This window comes from Mrakia frigida (assembly GCF_051309035.1).
Source record: "Mrakia frigida strain ATCC 22029 unplaced genomic scaffold BDY24scaffold_2, whole genome shotgun sequence".
Lineage (NCBI taxonomy): Eukaryota > Fungi > Basidiomycota > Tremellomycetes > Cystofilobasidiales > Mrakiaceae > Mrakia > Mrakia frigida.
This window is the reverse complement of record NW_027481279.1, coordinates 14314-30307: the sequence shown is the minus strand read 5'-3', so window position 1 is coordinate 30307 and position 15994 is coordinate 14314. Positions and strand designations below refer to the sequence as shown.

The 15994-nt window shown below is 54.1% G+C and overlaps 6 protein-coding genes across 6 annotated transcripts; 3 read left to right on the top strand and 3 right to left on the bottom strand.

Moving 5' to 3' along the window:
* Nucleotides 1-5: 5 nt before the first annotated feature.
* BDY24DRAFT_88661 (uncharacterized protein) lies at nucleotides 6-2860 on the bottom strand. The gene is made up of 7 exons (XM_076645215.1): nucleotides 2529-2860; nucleotides 2314-2421; nucleotides 2105-2185; nucleotides 1427-1997; nucleotides 989-1334; nucleotides 682-878; nucleotides 6-340 (listed from the first exon to the last, which is right to left on the bottom strand). The coding sequence occupies exons 1-7, from the start codon at nucleotides 2733-2735 to the stop codon at nucleotides 270-272; spliced, it is 1581 nt and encodes a 526-aa protein (XP_076500521.1). The 5' UTR covers nucleotides 2736-2860; the 3' UTR covers nucleotides 6-269.
* BDY24DRAFT_374589 (putative methyltransferase-domain-containing protein) lies at nucleotides 2830-5300 on the top strand. The gene is made up of 7 exons (XM_076638442.1): nucleotides 2830-3338; nucleotides 3446-3507; nucleotides 3614-3778; nucleotides 3897-4093; nucleotides 4236-4372; nucleotides 4452-4629; nucleotides 4725-5300. Exons 1-7 carry the CDS (start codon nucleotides 3081-3083, stop codon nucleotides 4862-4864), a joined length of 1137 nt encoding a protein of 378 aa, XP_076500520.1. The 5' UTR covers nucleotides 2830-3080; the 3' UTR covers nucleotides 4865-5300.
* Nucleotides 5301-7051: 1751 nt separating this feature from the next.
* On the top strand, nucleotides 7052-9594 carry BDY24DRAFT_88635 (Sodium/calcium exchanger protein-domain-containing protein). Its single transcript, XM_076645214.1, has 12 exons — nucleotides 7052-7135; nucleotides 7250-7512; nucleotides 7604-7848; nucleotides 7922-7966; nucleotides 8033-8154; nucleotides 8216-8317; nucleotides 8393-8808; nucleotides 8880-8932; nucleotides 9003-9113; nucleotides 9203-9291; nucleotides 9361-9416; nucleotides 9495-9594. Exons 2-12 carry the CDS (start codon nucleotides 7333-7335, stop codon nucleotides 9552-9554), a joined length of 1479 nt encoding a protein of 492 aa, XP_076500519.1. The 5' UTR covers nucleotides 7052-7135; nucleotides 7250-7332; the 3' UTR covers nucleotides 9555-9594.
* A 1617-nt stretch (nucleotides 9595-11211) lies between these two features.
* Nucleotides 11212-11724, bottom strand: BDY24DRAFT_333226 (Mob1/phocein; the record flags this gene model as incomplete). The annotated part of the gene is made up of 3 exons (XM_076637144.1): nucleotides 11212-11311; nucleotides 11391-11473; nucleotides 11566-11724. Coding segments are annotated over 3 exons (342 nt in total), but the record flags the coding sequence as incomplete, so codon positions are not given.
* Nucleotides 11725-12211: 487 nt separating this feature from the next.
* Nucleotides 12212-13554, top strand: BDY24DRAFT_374580 (PIG-Y family protein). Its single transcript, XM_076638441.1, has 4 exons — nucleotides 12212-12827; nucleotides 12910-12980; nucleotides 13079-13153; nucleotides 13244-13554. The coding sequence occupies exons 1-3, from the start codon at nucleotides 12690-12692 to the stop codon at nucleotides 13125-13127; spliced, it is 258 nt and encodes an 85-aa protein (XP_076500517.1). The 5' UTR covers nucleotides 12212-12689; the 3' UTR covers nucleotides 13128-13153; nucleotides 13244-13554.
* A 130-nt stretch (nucleotides 13555-13684) lies between these two features.
* Nucleotides 13685-15627, bottom strand: BDY24DRAFT_437712 (uncharacterized protein; the record flags this gene model as incomplete). The annotated part of the gene is made up of 11 exons (XM_076644290.1): nucleotides 13685-13835; nucleotides 13918-14059; nucleotides 14151-14215; nucleotides 14287-14417; nucleotides 14491-14596; nucleotides 14693-14716; nucleotides 14806-14958; nucleotides 15053-15137; nucleotides 15221-15286; nucleotides 15402-15415; nucleotides 15496-15627. The coding sequence occupies 11 exons, from the start codon at nucleotides 15625-15627 to the stop codon at nucleotides 13704-13706; spliced, it is 1050 nt and encodes a 349-aa protein (XP_076500516.1). The 3' UTR covers nucleotides 13685-13703.
* Between the last annotated feature and the right edge of the window lie 367 nt (nucleotides 15628-15994).

The following is a 15994-nucleotide window of genomic DNA, read 5'->3' as shown; positions in this document are numbered from 1 at the left end:
ATCTAGGACTTTTGTATCTAAGGACTTCTGTGCTCTTGTTTTCGAAAGAGAGAGTATATTGAAACGCCGAGCATCTCGTTTTTCGCCCGACGCGTTTCCTCTACGTCTCCCCTCGTCTGTTCGTCGATCTTTCCTGACCGAGAAAGAATCGCGAAAAAAAAAAAACTTCTCGCACACATCCAGACCGTCTGTACGATATCTACTAAACGAATGTAAAAAAAACTGCTGGACGAACAACCCAACTCGCTCCCTCCCTCGACAATCCGTGCTCAAAGCTTCGCCTCCTCCGACGATTCCTTCGACGGTTCCGGAGCTGCGTTGGGTGGAGGAGGAGGGGAATCTGATGGTCATTCGCGTGTTTCCGAAAGGAAGGAAGCGAGAGGGAGGGAAGAAAGAAAAAGAACGAACGTGAGCGACCGAGTTTTGATTCGAGAGCAGAGAGAGATGAGATGAAGTAGTAGAGAGGTGGTGTGTCGAAGATGGAGATGGAGATGAGATGAGATGATGAGGAGGAGGAGTGAGGTGGAGATGGGGTCGTCGCATTCGTGATCGGACGGGGTTGGTCGAGGGTCGTCGACGCGTCCTACTTCTTCCCCTCGAGCCAATCTGCTGCCTTCCCGAGGGTGTTCTCGAGCCAGCCAGCCTTCTTCGGGGGAGTGGAGGGTTTGGGGGAATACGAACCTGGTGATGGTGAAGACGAAGATGCTTTTGAGGAGGGGGAAGAGGTGGTGGGCTGAGGAGTGGGAGTGGGTGTGGGTTTGGAAGGGGGAGAGTAGGAGGTGTTGAATGTGGTGGTGCTGGATCGGGAGTTGCCTGAAGGAGCGGCGACCGTCTCGGCGTAGGACTCAAGGATCCGTCGCTGTTGTTCGGTGAGAGATCTGAGAGGAGAGAGCGGGAAGAAATATCAGAGAATTGGAGTCAACGCGTCGTCCCTCCTTCGACGCAAGCTCCGAGACGAGAAGCGAAGACGGAGAAACGATCGACTCACCTAGGAATCTCGACCTGGTACTCGATAACCAAATCTCCCCTCTTCTGCGTTCGAGAGACAGCGCTCTGAACTCCCTTCCCTCCGAGGGTGATCTCCTCTCCCGACTGAGTTCCTCCCTTGACCTTGACCTCGACCTTTCCTTCGAGCGTAGGAACGACGACCTTTCCTCCGAGCATGGCGACGTGGACAGGAATCCTGGCGGTGTGGTAGAGAGAGGTTCCTTGACGACGGAAGTCCTTCGAAGGTCGAACGTTGACTCGAATGATGAGATCTCCGGCGGGTCCAGATCCAGAGAGAGGAAGGTCTCCTTGACCGGCCATTCGAAGTTGCATACCGTCCTCGACACCTGATGCGAGTAAGAATGAGAATGAAAAGACACCGATCAGCTTCAGAGGTCGAGAAAAGGCGAAGAGAGAGCGGAGGGAAAGAGCGACGTACCTGCTGGAACGGCGACCGACTGAGTCTTCCTCTCCCTGACCTTTCCAAGCCCATCACAGGTTCCACACTCCTGGCCAGGAGGGATCACGCTACCAGTTCCTCCACAAGCGTTACAGGTCGACTGCATCTGGAATCCACTCTGGATGACGAACGTCCTCGCTCCGGTTCCCTTACAGGTCTTGCACTGCGACCTCTTGGCTCCCGTCTTCATCCCTTGACCCTTACACGATCCACATTCCGCTACGGGTTGAGTTTGAACGGAGGTGCTGGTTCCAGAGCAGGACTCGAGGAAGTCGATGGTGACCGAGGACTCGAGATCATCTCCTTTTGATGGTCGGCCAGGACGTCCGGGTCCTCCTCCTCCAGTGAACGATCCGAAGAGGGATTCGAAGAGATCGGCTGTTCCTCGAGTACCCTGTCCGGCTCCGAAGGATCCAGAGAAGTCCTGGAAGCCACCGAATCCTCCTCCTCCGAAGGGAGAGCCTCCTCCTTGGGATGGGTCGAAGTTTCCGTCCTGCGAGGCTGAGCCGTAAGAGTCGTAGGCAGATCGCTTCTTCTCGTCGGAAAGAACCTGGAGGGCGAAGGGTCGATGCGAAAGCAAAGGAAAACGCGTCAGGCGATGATGAACTAGGGAGAGCAGAGAAGGGGAAGGTCAAGGAAGGAAAGGGTGAAGCTCACGTCGTAGGCGGCCTGGATCTCGACGAACTTCTCCTTCGCTCCAGGAGTTTTGTTTTGATCAGGATGGTACTTCTTGGCCAGCTGTTGAGACGAAGGTAATAGGCGAGAGAGGTCAGCGATCAAGCTCAGTTGGACGAAGAGGGCGAACGAGCGACGAGCGAAGGGAGGAGGGAAGGAAGGAGACAGAGCTCGCAAGTTCTAGTACGAACCTCGTAGTAGGCCTTCTTGATCTCGTTGGCGGGAGCCTTCTTGTCGACTCCGATGACCTCGTAAGGGTTCTTAGCGGCGAGGGAAGGTCGAGAGGAGTGGATAGATCGCTGAAGGAAGACCGAGTAAAAAAAAGGAATCAGCTTCGAGCTCTTTGGGCGACGAGGATCGTTTGAAGCTCAACCAAAATCGACCCAGGAAATGTACAAGGACTTACTCGCTGGAAAGGAGACCGGGATTGAGCGTCGCTTGGTGACCTCGAGGACCTGGAGGTTGTAGTGAAAGATCGTCGGAGGGAGCGAGAGGAAGAAGAGGCAGGGGAGGAAGAGGAGGAGGAGGTCGAGGCTGCTGGCGAAGCAGCTGCTGCTGTAGCGAGCACTGCGATCCTCGATATGTTGGGTAGACGAGGAGCTAGGAAGGCCATGGTGATGGAAAGGGGGTCCTAGGAGGACTTTTAAGATGGGATGATGGTGGACGGTGAGAGGGAAGGAAGCTTCTCGACGCTTTCCTTTTTTTGAGTCGGAAAGGAAGATCGCCGAGGGAGCCATCTTTGTTCCTCCTCGACATCCGTGAGCTCAAAAGGCCAACTTAGCACCTCGGAATCCATGCTGACTGCAATTATGATCCGGTTCTTCGCAGTGAAAAATCTTCCATCGTCAACGAAGCAGCGCGCTTTCGTCCTCCCTCGTTTCCGCCGAGCTCACCTTCCTTTCCTTCCTTTCCTCCTCCCTCCTTCTTCCCTGTCCGAAAAGACCCTCGACTCGACGACATGACTCCCTCGACAACCTCTTCGGATCCCCTCTTATCCCTTCTTCACCAGTATGCCTCCCTGCAACCTCTCCATCAACTCGTCCTTCCATCCTCCCTCCTCCTCGCTCGTTCGCAGCCCTGGATCGTCGACAACCTCCTCCTCAACCCCCAACTCGTTCGATATCCTCCCACCAAAGAATACAGAAGAGGGTTTCTCAAAGCCCTCGTCGGTCGCCTAGAAGATGGATGCAGGGAAGCAGATGAAGAAGAAGAACTGGTGAGTTGGCGTCGACTCCAGCCCACCACAGCTCGACGTTTCTTCTTCTGTCCCTCTCCCTGCTGCCCTTACAACTTCGTTCTGATAAAATTGCTTCTCTCTTTCAGGAGATCCTGGAGGCCATCTTAGATGTCTATGTCGAGTCTTTGCAGTCTACTTCAACCGATTCGTTCGTCCTTCATTCTTCTCTGCTCTCCTCCCTCGTTCTCTCAGACCTGTCTGACCCTCCTTCCTCGACTCCCTCTTTCCCGCTCTAACCAAACCGCCCCATTTAGATCGTTGACCTACGCTCCGAACCTCGCCTCAGCACCAGGAGCCTCGTACAAGACCTTCTTCTTCCCTCTTCCCTCCTCCCCGACGATGCAGGGTCTCGTCACGCTCAAGGAAGAGCAGAGCATCATTCAAGGAGGAACGACGGGGTTGAGAACCTGGATAGCTAGGTATGTATCTCACCCCGCAAACTACTCGTCTCACTCGCTCTCGCGATTCGTTTTCCGTCCGTTCCCTCGATTGCGACGCGTCCTGACTTTGTCCTCTGAATCCCCTGCTCGTTCAAAGCCTTCGACTGGCCGAATACCTCTTAGCTCGGTATTCCAATTCGCCGTTTCCATCAAGAGTGCTCGAGCTGGGCTCGGGAATCGGGTTCTTGGGCGTCTTGGTCGCAAAGTTGATGGAGGGGTCGAGAGACGGGGAGCTCCTCCTGACGGACTTCGACGAGAGGGTTCTGGATGGGCTGAGGGATAATTTGAAGCTTAGTGAGTCCAGCTTGGACATCTTTTTTTGGAGATCTAGGACGTTGGTGGCTCTGAGAGGGCCGGAAGAGACGAGACGCATCGAGCGCGATCTGATGATCTGTCTTTCTCATCTTCGTTCCTCGCTTATTTTTCTCTGCTCCAGACGAGCTACCGATCGACGACCTCAAGCTCCGAGTGGATCGCTTAGACTGGTCGTACGCTCAGGATGAGGAGGCGAAGGGTGCCGTGAAGGAGATGGGGGATCAGCTCGATGTCGAGCTAATTTTTGCCGCGGACGTGGTAAGTTCTCTCCTTCATCTCTATCTGCGGTGTTCTCGCTCTAACGCTCTAACATCGCCTCTCCCTCTTCTCGCTACAGGCATACGACCCGGTCCTCGGACCTCCTCTCGTCGCGACTCTTCGACTCCTCCTCGAACCTTCAGCTTCCTCTCCCTCCGCTTTCAATTCGTCCTCCTTCCCACCCAAACGACGGACAGCGCTCGTTGCTACTACGATACGGAATCCTACGACTTTTGAAGCCTTCATCTCGCAAGCTCGTGAGTTCAACGAGCTTTCAGCTCCTTCTTTTTTGTTCTTCGCCTGTTTCTTCCCTCGCTTATCCCTCCCTTCGTTCTCTTCTTCTATGAAACAGGTTCGTCCGGTCTGAAGGTCACGGATCTTGAACTTCCGATGGAGCAGGTCTTTTGGGGTTGCGGAGAGGGAGGATCAGAGGACGCGACGGTCAGATTGATTCAGTTGGAGCTCGACCACGACGATACTGATGGATTTTGATGACTTCGTATCAGCGAACGCGATTGTCTGAATGGCTGTCTAACAAAGGGGCATCTCAGAAAGCTGACTAAGCGATGAGCTTCTAAATTCTGGAGAGGGGAGGAAAGTGGAGGGGCAGGGGAAAGGAAGACGGAAGCTACCCCTTCGTCCTCATCCTTTGGAAACACGGACGGCTCGTCTTTGAATGCGCCGCTTGCATCGTCTGGCTCGACATTGGGAATCTCATGAGAGACGCTTGGCATGGCTGTTCAGACCAACTGGGGAGGAGAAGGGGATCGAACAGGAGCGACGAAGGGGTGTCCTGGGAGTCGAAGGCTGAGATGGTGGAGAAGCTTTTGAACGAGACGCAGTACGAGCGTATTCTTCGAGCGGTGATATGAAAGAGTTGCGGGAGGTCTAGAGGAAGGGGAGGTGCAGGAGGTGAAGAGCAGGAAGGCGGAGGAGGAGGAGGAGGAGGAGGAGGAGGAGGGGAGGAACGGCAGAGGAGGAACGCTAGGAAGAAGAACGGGAAGAGGAGACGTTGAACGGTTGTGAAGGATGGTTTCTGTCCTCGTAACGGTGGGTCGACGTCCAAGATCATGACGCTTTTCCTCTTAGCAGCTCCGAAACGACGTCGCAACGTGTCCGACGCGATTTTCCCCTCTCTTCCTTGCACGTCTCGCTTTTCTACGCTTAAAACGATACATCGAGACTCTGGTCACACGTCTAATCTTTTTACTGACGAGCTATGCTGGCGAAGGAGAGGTCGAGGATGGAAGCCGACTGAACGAGAGATTCGTGCTGAAGTCGATTGACCTTTCCTTCGAGCGAGGCGATGGTCGCTTTGAAGGTCTTCGAAGATTCGAGGAGCTTCATGATGGTGAGGTGGCCACGATAGAATGACTGGGAGAGAAGCACATTGGAGAGGGAGCGGCGAGAGGAGGATGGGAGGGCTGAGAGGCAAGGGATCCTGATGGTTTGGAGGAGACGGATGAGGAAGCGAAACAAACAGGCGAGGGAAAAAAAAATGCTCGAGGCGACATATTTCACGGCTCTGCTGAAGTCCATGATCTGAATGTAAAGGGTTGGTTGAGAAAACCGAGGGCAGAGAAATTGCAGCCGAGACGGTTTCCTCTCTCTTCTCGCCTTCGCTTGCCTGATTTCGAATCTCGCGCGAAGAGAGTCTAGGCTCGCCTTTACTTTCCAACGTCTCAGTTTTAGTTCTTGGGACGGGAGAGACAGAAAGGAAAGCAACAGCTCGACGCGTCGTGAAAGCGCGTCAGCACCCAATCTCTCTTTCGTCCTTCGTCTCACATCTAGCAAGTCGAGTGGTTCTTTCGAGCAATCTCGTAAATACATGTATACAAAACGGCTCGATTCCACCAGGTTCTGTGAAAATATCTTCCCTGTCTGTTTTCTAATGGACTTGGCCAATGAAGGGTGAGGCCGAAAGTCGACATCAGCTCGAGCGTGGCTCCTTCCTCTCCCTCCTTCCTCCCTTCTAACAACCACCACAACAGGTCAGTTCTTCCATCCCATCCATAGTTTATGGTCCTCCCTTGGTGCTCGTCTTCGCCTGAACGAGATGCCTCTTGAAGAAGCTGCTGAAAGCTAACCCTTCGTTCTGCTTTGTCGACCTCGACCTCATCTCCCCTCCTCCCTCCTCCTTCAGTTCCTCCTTTTCAGATAACCATCCCGCCTCGACTCATCCTTCAATCGATGGCTATATCCTCTTCTACCTCATCTGCTGCCCGAATCTCCTCCAACCACAACACCGCCAGCCTCCCCCAAGGAGTTGAAGTCCCCGAGGAAACCGACGAACCTCCTTCGCGAGGGAACTCCCCCTTCACCTCTCCCATCATCATCGACCACAAGAACAACCCTTACTTCACAGAGAAAGTCGAGGATGTTCTCCCTTCAATCAAGAACAAGGTCTGTACCCTTTCTCTGCAGTCTGAAGGAGGAACAGCATGGGCTCGAAGGAACCACCTTGGCGGCGACCTCCCTCTCTTCCTTCCCTCGCCCTGGATCGCACGATAACCTCTCGTCTCTTCTCACAGGTCGCTGATCTCGTTTCCTTTCCCATCGACATCCTTTCTTTCAGTTCCTCGAGAAGCTCGCTAATCCGAAGCAGCCTAGGACTCAGGTTCGTTCCCGATCTCTCCCATCCGCCGACTCGAACCAGACTTCATCATCGCCTGCGAGTCTAACTAATAGAACCCTAACTGATCTTCGTTTCTTCCTCTTGTCCCCTTGTACAGTCCAATCCCGAGGTTCACTCTCCCATCAAAGGTGAGTCTCGTCTCGCTCTGTTCTTTCCGCTCTCTCTCCCTTCCGCTCTCTCCCTTGCCCCAGGGCTTCTCTCGTCGCTCACCTTGCACACCTTCCCTCTTTCCCCTTTCTCAGACGACCCTCCTTCGATTCATCGAGGAGTTCGACGCTCTGGAACAGCCCCAAACTCCTCCTCCTTCCCACAAGGACAGGGAACGATGACTGGGACTACCCTCGCCGACAACAACACACCTTACACCAACGGAGACGAGCATCAGCCCACTCGACGAACCTTCAAGTCCATCTTCTCTCCTCGAAAGAAGCTCGCCAGCGACGCTGGCCTTACTTGGAGAGTCGCTCTCAGAAACATCGCCACTGCCAGTTGGTTCAACGTCATGGTGAGTTCTTTCCTTCTTCTCTTCCTTCTTCTTCTCGAGAGAGAAGAAGAGGACGAGAGGCTGACCCGACGCGTCTTCCTTTTCATCCCAGCTCATCTTCATCCCCGTCGCCTGGGCTCTCGAGTTCTCTGGTCAATCGGACACCCTCATCTTCGTCTTCTCGTTCCTCTCCATCATCCCGCTCGCTTCCTTGCTTGGATTCGCGACGGAGCAGGTAGCGCTCAGGGTTGGCGATAGTTTGGGGGGACTCTTGAACGCTACCTTCGGAAACGCTGTCGAACTGCTCATCAGTATCCTCGCTCTCGTTAAAGGAGAGCTCGACATTGTGCGATCTTCGTGAGTCCGAGACTCGTCGAACCTCTCGTTGTGAGTCACTGATCTCTCGTCCCTTTTCGGTTCTGTCCTCTAGCATGATCGGATCCATCCTCTCTAACACGCTTCTCGTTCTCGGAATGTGAGTCTCCCGTTTCTTCGACGCGACGAGCCCGATCACTCACTCTCCCTCTCCTTCCTCTTGCAGGTGCTTCTTCGCTGGAGGACTTCGATTCCACGAGCAGGGCTACGGAATCAGAGCCGCTCAACTCAACATCTCCCTACTCGGAATCGCAGTCGTTGCTGTGGTCTTGCCTTCGGCGTATCATGGTTTCGTCCAGTCCCTCTCGTCGTTGGTTTCGCTCTTCTGACTTTACCTTTCCTTTCTCAGCTTCGTTCGGCCTCGGATCGTTCACTCAACCAGAGGGTCAAGAACTGGCCGATCTCCTCTCTATCAGTCGAGGAATTGCCTTCATGCTTCTCATGACCTACGGTCAGCAGTGCGACCTTCGTCGATCTCGAAAAGGAGCTCGTCGCTCACTCTCTCGTCTTATTTCGTTTTGTTCAGTCGGGTACCTCGCCTTCCAGCTCTGGACTCACGCTTATCTCTTCAAGACCGTCACTCCCTTCCAGAGACGCCGACGAGAAGCAGCAGCAGCCGACAGCGGCCCCTCCCCTCCAGGATCAGCAGTCTTCCCTCGACCTCACTGGATCCCAGGATCTGCGTCTTCTTCATCCTCATCGTCGTCCTCTACGTCGACTTGTCGATCCATCGAGCTCGATGATAACGGAGACGAGATCATCGAAGAAGAAGAGGAAGTCCTCGAAGTCCCTCTTCTGACGCGCCTTCAAGCAGCTCTCCTCCTCGTCGTCGTCACAGGCTTCACTGGAGTCACTGCTGAATTCCTCATTGGCTCCATCGATGGGTTGACGAACACTGGTGGAATCTCGAGGGAGTTCGTTGCTTTGATTCTTCTTCCGCTCGTGAGTTTCGCCTTTCCGACACCTCGCCTGTTCGACGCGTCCCTGACCTCCCTCTCCTCTCTTTCTCTCAGGTCGGAAACGCTGCGGAGCACGTCACTGCCGTAGTCGTTTCCATCAAGGATAAGTGAGTGTCCTCTCCGTTCGCATCTCATCTTTGAGACCCCCACTGACGCGCGTCTTTTCCTTCACCTCAGGATCGACCTCTCCCTCTCTATCGCCGTCGGATCGTCCATTCAAATCGCCCTCTTCGTCATCCCAGTCCTCGTCCTTCTTGGATGGGCCATCGGACAGCCGTTGACTCTCAAGTTCGTCCTTCCTTCCTCCTCCGAGCCAAACTCGACGCGTTTTGACCAATCTCGAACTGACCCTCTCGTCCTTCTTCTCTTCACTTCAGGTTCGACCTCTTCGAAACCATCGCTCTCTTCCTCACGATTCTCGTCGTCAACTGGGCTATTCAAGATGGAAAGACCAACTATCTCGAAGGTCAGTCTGCGTCTGTTCTTCTTCTCCGTTTTCGACTGTGCTGACTCCCTCCTTCCTTCTTGATCGCAGGTGCCATCCTCATGCTCTGCTACGTCATCATCGCCCTCGTCACTTGGTACTACCCCGTACGTCCCGTCTCTCCCATAACCATCGACCGATCCTCGCATAGAAACCGATCTTGTCCTTTCGTTTCCCCATCTCAGGGTCAACTCGCTCTCGAAGCAGCCGCTCTCGTTCGAGCCGCTACCGGTGCTGCTGCCTAACCGAACTGTATAAATAGCTCCATCTTAGTTTCCTTCTCCTTTGTTTTGTTCCCTTCTTCTGATCTCTCACCCAAAACCATCTACTTAAAACAACACAATAACAGGTCTCGTTCTCCGTTTCGTTCTTCTTCCTTTCGTCTTACCACTACTGTTTCCCTTCGTCCGTAGTCTTGGTTCTTAGCTTTCTTCTTCTTCTTCTCGTTTTGAGATATACGAACCCCTCCAACCTTGTGCTCCGCTCGCTTCCCCTTGAAGCAAGATCGAGCGAAGTGATGCTTCCGACGCGTCTCTCCCCTCCTCCGCTCTTTTCTCTGGCTCGAACGACGAGAGAAAGAAACAAGGTTCATCATCGTAAGTATATCGTAAAAAGGAAATGGAGACCCTCAAGGCTATATGTACGTTAGAGAAACAGAAACCGTCGTCAGAGAAACAAACCGAAACCGATGCGACCCAAAAAATCAAAACGAAAGCCACGAGTCCGTGTTGTTGTTATGCCCGAAACGAATGCCCTCACTCTTGCTCGTTCATTACACACTCTTCTCCCTCTCCCTTCCCTCTCTCCAACCATTCCCAAACTCTCCTCCCCCCGCTGCTCCCTTCCCAGCAGCCTTCACGACCCTCCCTCCCTCCTTCCTCCCGAGACTCTTCCCTCCGGCCGCGACCGTGAACGTATTCGGCGCCTTGATCGCCGTGGTCGTTCGGGTCCTCTTTCCTCCTCCTCCTCCGTTCGCAGGTGCCGACGGTGCGACCTCCTTCGAAGGAGAACCTACGGGACTGACGGGCAGGGGAAGGAAGCTGGTGTTCCCCAACGCAGGTGAACGACTCTTGTTGGGACTAGCGCTGCCGCTGCGAGAATTGGAAGTGTTGGTTCCGGTAGCGTTGATAGGGGAGGTTTTGACTGAGGACGGAGGGGAGGAGAGCATGATGGGGGAGCCGAGGAAGGATTTGGGCAAGGGAAGGTTGAGGGAGGGAGAGAGGGGTTTGAGGTGGGTGTGGGATGCGATGGCGGGGGGGAGGGTGGATTGGGAGAGGAGCGCTGTGTTTGGGGCGGCGATGGGGATGTAGGAAGTGGTGTTGTTGGTTCGAGGTGGGGAAGGAGAGGGAGAGGGAGGGAGAGCGGTGTTGAGAGGTCCGTTGCGAGGAGGCGAAGGACGCGACGACTCGTTGGTCTTGTTGGGACCGACCAAGCCTAGTCCCGGAGGAAACTCTCGATCTGATCGATCCTCCTCCTCATCTTCGTCGCTGCTGCTGCTATCTTCCTCGTCGTCATCGTCGTTGGCTTCTCCGATGGCGAACTCCTGGACGGTCCGTCCTCCCTTCGCACGAGGACCTCTCGTCGTCCCTCGACCGTTGAACTCCCATTCGTCCTCCCCTTCCTGTTCCTCGGAGATGGATCCGTTCCGATAAAGATCCTTGTCGTCCTCGGTCTCGTTCGAAGCTGGCTCGGGGTCGAGGAACCGTTCGATCGGGATGGCGAGTTCACGAGCGTCAACCAGGGCGAATTGCTCAGAGAGAGCTAGGAAGCGTCGGTAGAGGGAGGTTTCCTCCTGCAAAACGAAGAAAGAAAGCATTGGTCAGCCAATGGGAAATTTGAAGAGACCCTGGGTTGACGAGCGAGCGAACCGAAGGAGGAAGAAGAACGAACCTCGCACGCTTCGAAGACCTCTCGATGGAACGAGTACGCGTGCCCAAAGATCCGGCTCAGCCGACGAGCAATGTTCTTGAGGTTCTGACGAGAGGTTGAAGGGATGGAGAGTCTGGGGGATGTGGGATTTTGGACGAGAGTAAGCTCGAGCGAAGGAGGACAAAAGAGGAGGGAGGAGGAACGAAGCTCACCTCGAAGGAAAGACCCGACTCGAGTTGAGCATGGACGTGATCGAATCCAGAGCGTGGAGAACGTAGTCGACGGCAGCACAGTCCTGTGAGATTATATAAAAGAACAAAAAAGAGTGAGTTTATGAGAGATGAAGCAGGGAGAGACGAGGGCAAGACGAAAGCTGACCTTGTTGACTGCCAGCCTTGGATGAGCTGCACAGAGGTACTGCCACTCTCCGGCTCTCATATCAGGACACGTCTCGGGCGTACAGCAAGTGAGCAACGAGGTAATGAGAGGTGTAAGGTCGGGAGGGAGTCGTCTGGAAAGAGAGGAGAAGAGGGTCAGCGGGGGATCGCCACGGAGGGAAGGAAGTTCGGATGAGCTCTAGACTCACAGGAGATGCTCGTAGAGCCACTGTTTCGACGAAGGAGGATAGTCAGCCCTCTGTTCTACCTTTCAGTATCTTCTCGAGCTATCTTACTCACGACATCTGCGTCTACCCACTCCTCTGAAGTTGACCCCTCGCCCTCTTCCTCCCCCGGAATCCTGACGAGCTTGTCGACGTCGTTTGCTGTCGCTCCCTCCTGAGCGACCAAGCGAGAAAGATACTCCGAGAGCTGATAGGGCCCGTCAAAGTCTTGGAGCCGTATGGACTCTGTTGGAGCAGGAACTGGGACGGCCTAGAGGGAGGGAAGGAAGGAAGAAAGGAGATCAAAACAGAGGTCAGCTTGATGAACTGTCTCTCCTTCCCTCGCCTCCCTCGTCCCTTGAAACCCTCTGAAGCGTGCGACTGACCGCTAAACGAGTTCCAACCCTGAGACGCATCGAAGGTCCGGAGGAGAAGGAGGAGGAGGAGGACGAAGATCGATGGGGAGGGGAGAGAGTGGAGGAGGAAGGAGCGTCAGAGCGGGAGAGCGTCGTTGAGGTCGTGGGAGGACGAGGGGAAGGCTCGTCGAGAATCATCGGGAGCGTAAAGTTCTTCCTTCGAGGATGGAGCTGGTAGGAGAAGTCAAGAAGCTTTGGGAAGTTTCGTCGTCTTTGAGCTGGTGAAGGTTGAAGGAAGGAGAAGACAAGGAGGAGGAGGGTTTGGGCGAAGGTGAACGAAGTTAGGGGATCACAAGTTGAACCTCCCTTTCTTTCGGTTCTCACGCAAGGAAAAGTGAAATTTTGCAGCTGGGAGCTCGTATCAGAAGCCTCTGGTTCTTCAGCGGTCGAAATTTCAGCTCGAGAGATCCTCGGACTCAGAAATCAGCCACGCTCTCTCGAGCTCATCCATCTCTCGAACTCTGCTCTGTTTCTTTCCTTTCCTCCCGTCACCCATGTCGCTTCCCTTGTCTTCGAGCCAGGTTCTCAATCGAGCTTATATCATACTCCTCTTCTCCTCTCTCGTCTTGCTCTACGCTGGATTGACGACGTTCGGCTGCCTGGGGATCCATCGGGAAGAAGGAAAGTCGAAGGTGAGCTCGCTCTTCCTTCTCTCCTCCTCCTCCTCCTTTCTCTCCGAGCTCACCCCCTATCTATCGTTTCTCCTCTTGACAGATCGTTCAGCTCATATGCGAAGATACCCACTACCGGTATTTGCTGCCTCTCTTGATCCCAAGCGGAGCTTAGTTCGTCCCAACTCTGCGACCTCTCGAGTTGAGCTCGAGCTCACCCCCGCTTCCTTCCTCTCCCTTCCCTCTCTCTACGTGTGGTTCCGTCCAAACAGCTACGTGATCGCCAACTGGGTCGGATGGGAATATTTCCGATACGCTTGACTTCGCATCTACTGGTCCGGATCAAGGTGAGTCGAGCTTCGATCATTTATCTCGCGAGGTAAACGATGCGAGCGCTGACCTTTCGTCCTTCTTACCATTCCTCCCGCCTGGTTTAGTTGTGGAAGCAGAACTTGCCGACCGGCTGGGACTCCTCGGAATTTTAAAAGTCTCGTCGAGCCGTGCTCGAGAGCAGGGCGACTCGAGTCCCTCCTTCGACTACCCCAACGCGACGTCGTCGAACCGAATCCCGTCCGCCCTGCTTCCAGACCTCAACCATACTCGATTCGAACGGGGACTTATTGGAGTTCGGTTTACTTGGATGCCATACAGTGGGAAGACGAGGGAGAGGAGAGAAGCGGAGGAGGAGGGGTTCGCACTGGACTCTGAGTTCAGACTCGCTGCTATCGATGCCCTTCTGCCAGCCCTGATACTTCACTGCTTTCGGTTTACGAGCTGTATCTGTCTCTTTCCTTTCCAAGAGCGTGCTGAAGAAAGGCTTCAACCCAAGCGGACTCGTTGGCTTTCCGTTTCTTCGACTCTCATCCCTCTCGCCAAATCGTTTCGAAGTCTCATCTCCTAAGGCTCCCACTTCTCCGGTATCGCCCCCCTCTCCTGTTCAGGCTTCTGCTCGTCTCTCCAGCTCTTACATCGCTCTTTGCTGGTCTCCCACTCGAGTCGATCTGAAGGCGAAGGCTCGGAGACCTGGACCTGAACGCGTTGGAACGAACGAAAACGATGTCAGCTCCCCTCTTTCTGGCTTGAAATCAGCCGGTATATTGAACAAGCTCACCCGAGTCCCCGTACCGACCACAATTGCTCCTTTCCCCGTCTCCGCGGAGGGAAAGTCTGGCGTCACGTATGTAGTTCTTCGGGGTAACGAGGGGAGTTCTGTTGGTTCGGTCCCGTCGAGGTCTCGGCGAATGTGGGCTCGACTGCGCGAAAGCGAAGTCAGGATAAGTGACACAGAAGAAATGAAGAAGTATAGAAAGCTGGACGAATCTATTCAGAACGTGCAAAACTGACAGCGCCGCGACCTTCGCCTCAGCGAACGACCCGAGAAACCAAACGTTCCCGCCAGCGTCTTGCACCTACATACGTGCACCGAGGAACAAGTCAGCATTGAAGAATTACCGCCGAAAGGGTTGAGGAGCCGACGTACGTAGGCGACAAGGAAGTACAGAGCTGCAGTGAGAGGCAGGATTTGAGCTTCCATGGTGAAGTAGATCAAGGAAGAGACAATCTTGTCGGTTTTGCGCCAGCCATTGCGGCAGTGTTGAAGGAAGTACACAACTGAGAAGGGAGAATAAAAGAAGGCGAAGAGAGGGAAAATCGGGGAGGGATGAGAGGAGGAAACCAAAGGGACAGCGGGAAGAAGGATCGAATGAAGTGAGAAAGAAGTCTATAGCGAAGGTGACCGCTTTCCAGGTGATGTTGACTTTACTAAGTTTTTGAATGGCGGCGAAGTCGACCTTCGAAAGGGGGAAAACGACAGACGGAGAGAAAGCGAGTGAGCGTGAGCGACGCGTCTGAATCAATCGAGAGTCAAAAGAGAACGTGAGACTCACATCGTCGGGACTGGAGGACCCTGGCTGAAAGGTGATAAAGAGAAAAAGCTCATCAGCTCCACTCGAAAGGAAAAACCTAGAGAAGAGCAAGTCAACAGCACACCCGTCAATACAGCATTCGACAACCCAAGACCAACATCGGCGACGATCAAAGGCAGCAGGAAAGCGACGAGGATCGGCGACTTAGACAGCTTGTAGACCCTACCCAGAAAGAAGAGCTGTGAGGGGAACACAGCGAGGGATTCGACGGTTTGAATAGCGATGACCTGATCGAACGAAAACAAAAAACGCGTCGTGAGTCTCGAAACCATGCATCGTTTGAACTCTTCTTCCAGAGACGTCAGCAGAGATACTGATCACGTAAGAAAGCGAAAATATATCCCAGTTCCCAGTATAGACGACGAAGGTCTGGATGGTGAAGGCAATCGCTGACACGGTTTGAGCTCTGAGAGGAACAACGAAAAATCCGTTGAGTTTGTGTTTGTTCGAGCCCAACATTCAGCCATGCAACGACGGTTCATAACTTACATGTTGAGGGCAAGAAGGGATGCTACTAGAGCTTTGATGAATCGTCGGTCGTGTTTGAAGGTGGTGCTGAAGAGATGGAGGAGGTTGGGGGGCAGAAAAATCGGTGAGCTCGAGTCGACGGGTTTCCTCCCTCCCACGGCCTCCCCCCCCCCTCTCCTCCCTGGGTGCGATGGGAACTCACAAATACGTCCAGACCTGCATCACCATTAAAACAAGACCACTAGCTCTTCAACTCATCCTTAACACCCTCCAAAGAGGCTGAACTTCGAGCTCACCGCGACACCAAGGACGCCAAAAAGCGCATTGTCAAGGTTTGTCGCGAGTTGAATCAGAGCCAGGTAGTACATCCTGTTAGTTTTGATCACTCGGCCTATCGGGGTGACAGGCTCGCATGATGCTTGAGCCATTCGAGAGGGAGATCGTTGTTGGAAGGAAGGAAGGAAGGGGAAGAAGAAAGGGAAAGGGAGCAGACAAAAGTCGTTTGGTTTGAGACCAAGCCCGAGGAAACCTAACGAGCTCGGATGGATAACCGGGCTAGCGTTTTGTGGGATACATGGGAGGAAGCGAGAGAAGGCCGATCACCGACGAGAAGGCAGAAGGACGAAGGAGAAAGGGGAACGAACGAGCCTCGAACGGCGGCGAAAGAGACGCGTCGTTCGTCGATCTATGTCCTCCCAGACCCGGGCTCTCCTCTTTGGGATCTAAATACGGCCCATGGAGGTGAGGAGGGTCAAAATTGAGTCAGAGAAGGCCAACGACTGGAGCAGAAGGGAG

Coding starts and splice junctions, on each gene's coding strand:
- BDY24DRAFT_88661 (XM_076645215.1), bottom strand. CDS start 2,735: ATGGCCTTCCTAGCTCCTCGTCTACCCAACATATCGAGGATCGCAGTG. Junction 2,186..2,313: donor TCAAGAAGGCCTACTACGAG/GTTCGTACTAGA, acceptor TCGTCTCAACAG/CTGGCCAAGAAGTACCATCC. Junction 1,335..1,426: donor GTCGGTCGCCGTTCCAGCAG/GTACGTCGCTCT, acceptor TACTCGCATCAG/GTGTCGAGGACGGTATGCAA.
- BDY24DRAFT_374589 (XM_076638442.1), top strand. CDS start 3,081: ATGACTCCCTCGACAACCTCTTCGGATCCCCTCTTATCCCTTCTTCAC. Junction 3,339..3,445: donor CAGATGAAGAAGAAGAACTG/GTGAGTTGGCGT, acceptor TCTCTCTTTCAG/GAGATCCTGGAGGCCATCTT. Junction 3,779..3,896: donor TTGAGAACCTGGATAGCTAG/GTATGTATCTCA, acceptor GCTCGTTCAAAG/CCTTCGACTGGCCGAATACC.
- BDY24DRAFT_88635 (XM_076645214.1), top strand. CDS start 7,333: ATGACTGGGACTACCCTCGCCGACAACAACACACCTTACACCAACGGA. Junction 8,933..9,002: donor GTCGTTTCCATCAAGGATAA/GTGAGTGTCCTC, acceptor CCTTCACCTCAG/GATCGACCTCTCCCTCTCTA. Junction 9,417..9,494: donor TCGTCACTTGGTACTACCCC/GTACGTCCCGTC, acceptor TCCCCATCTCAG/GGTCAACTCGCTCTCGAAGC.
- BDY24DRAFT_374580 (XM_076638441.1), top strand. CDS start 12,690: ATGTCGCTTCCCTTGTCTTCGAGCCAGGTTCTCAATCGAGCTTATATC. Junction 12,828..12,909: donor GGGAAGAAGGAAAGTCGAAG/GTGAGCTCGCTC, acceptor TCCTCTTGACAG/ATCGTTCAGCTCATATGCGA. Junction 12,981..13,078: donor TTGATCCCAAGCGGAGCTTA/GTTCGTCCCAAC, acceptor CCGTCCAAACAG/CTACGTGATCGCCAACTGGG.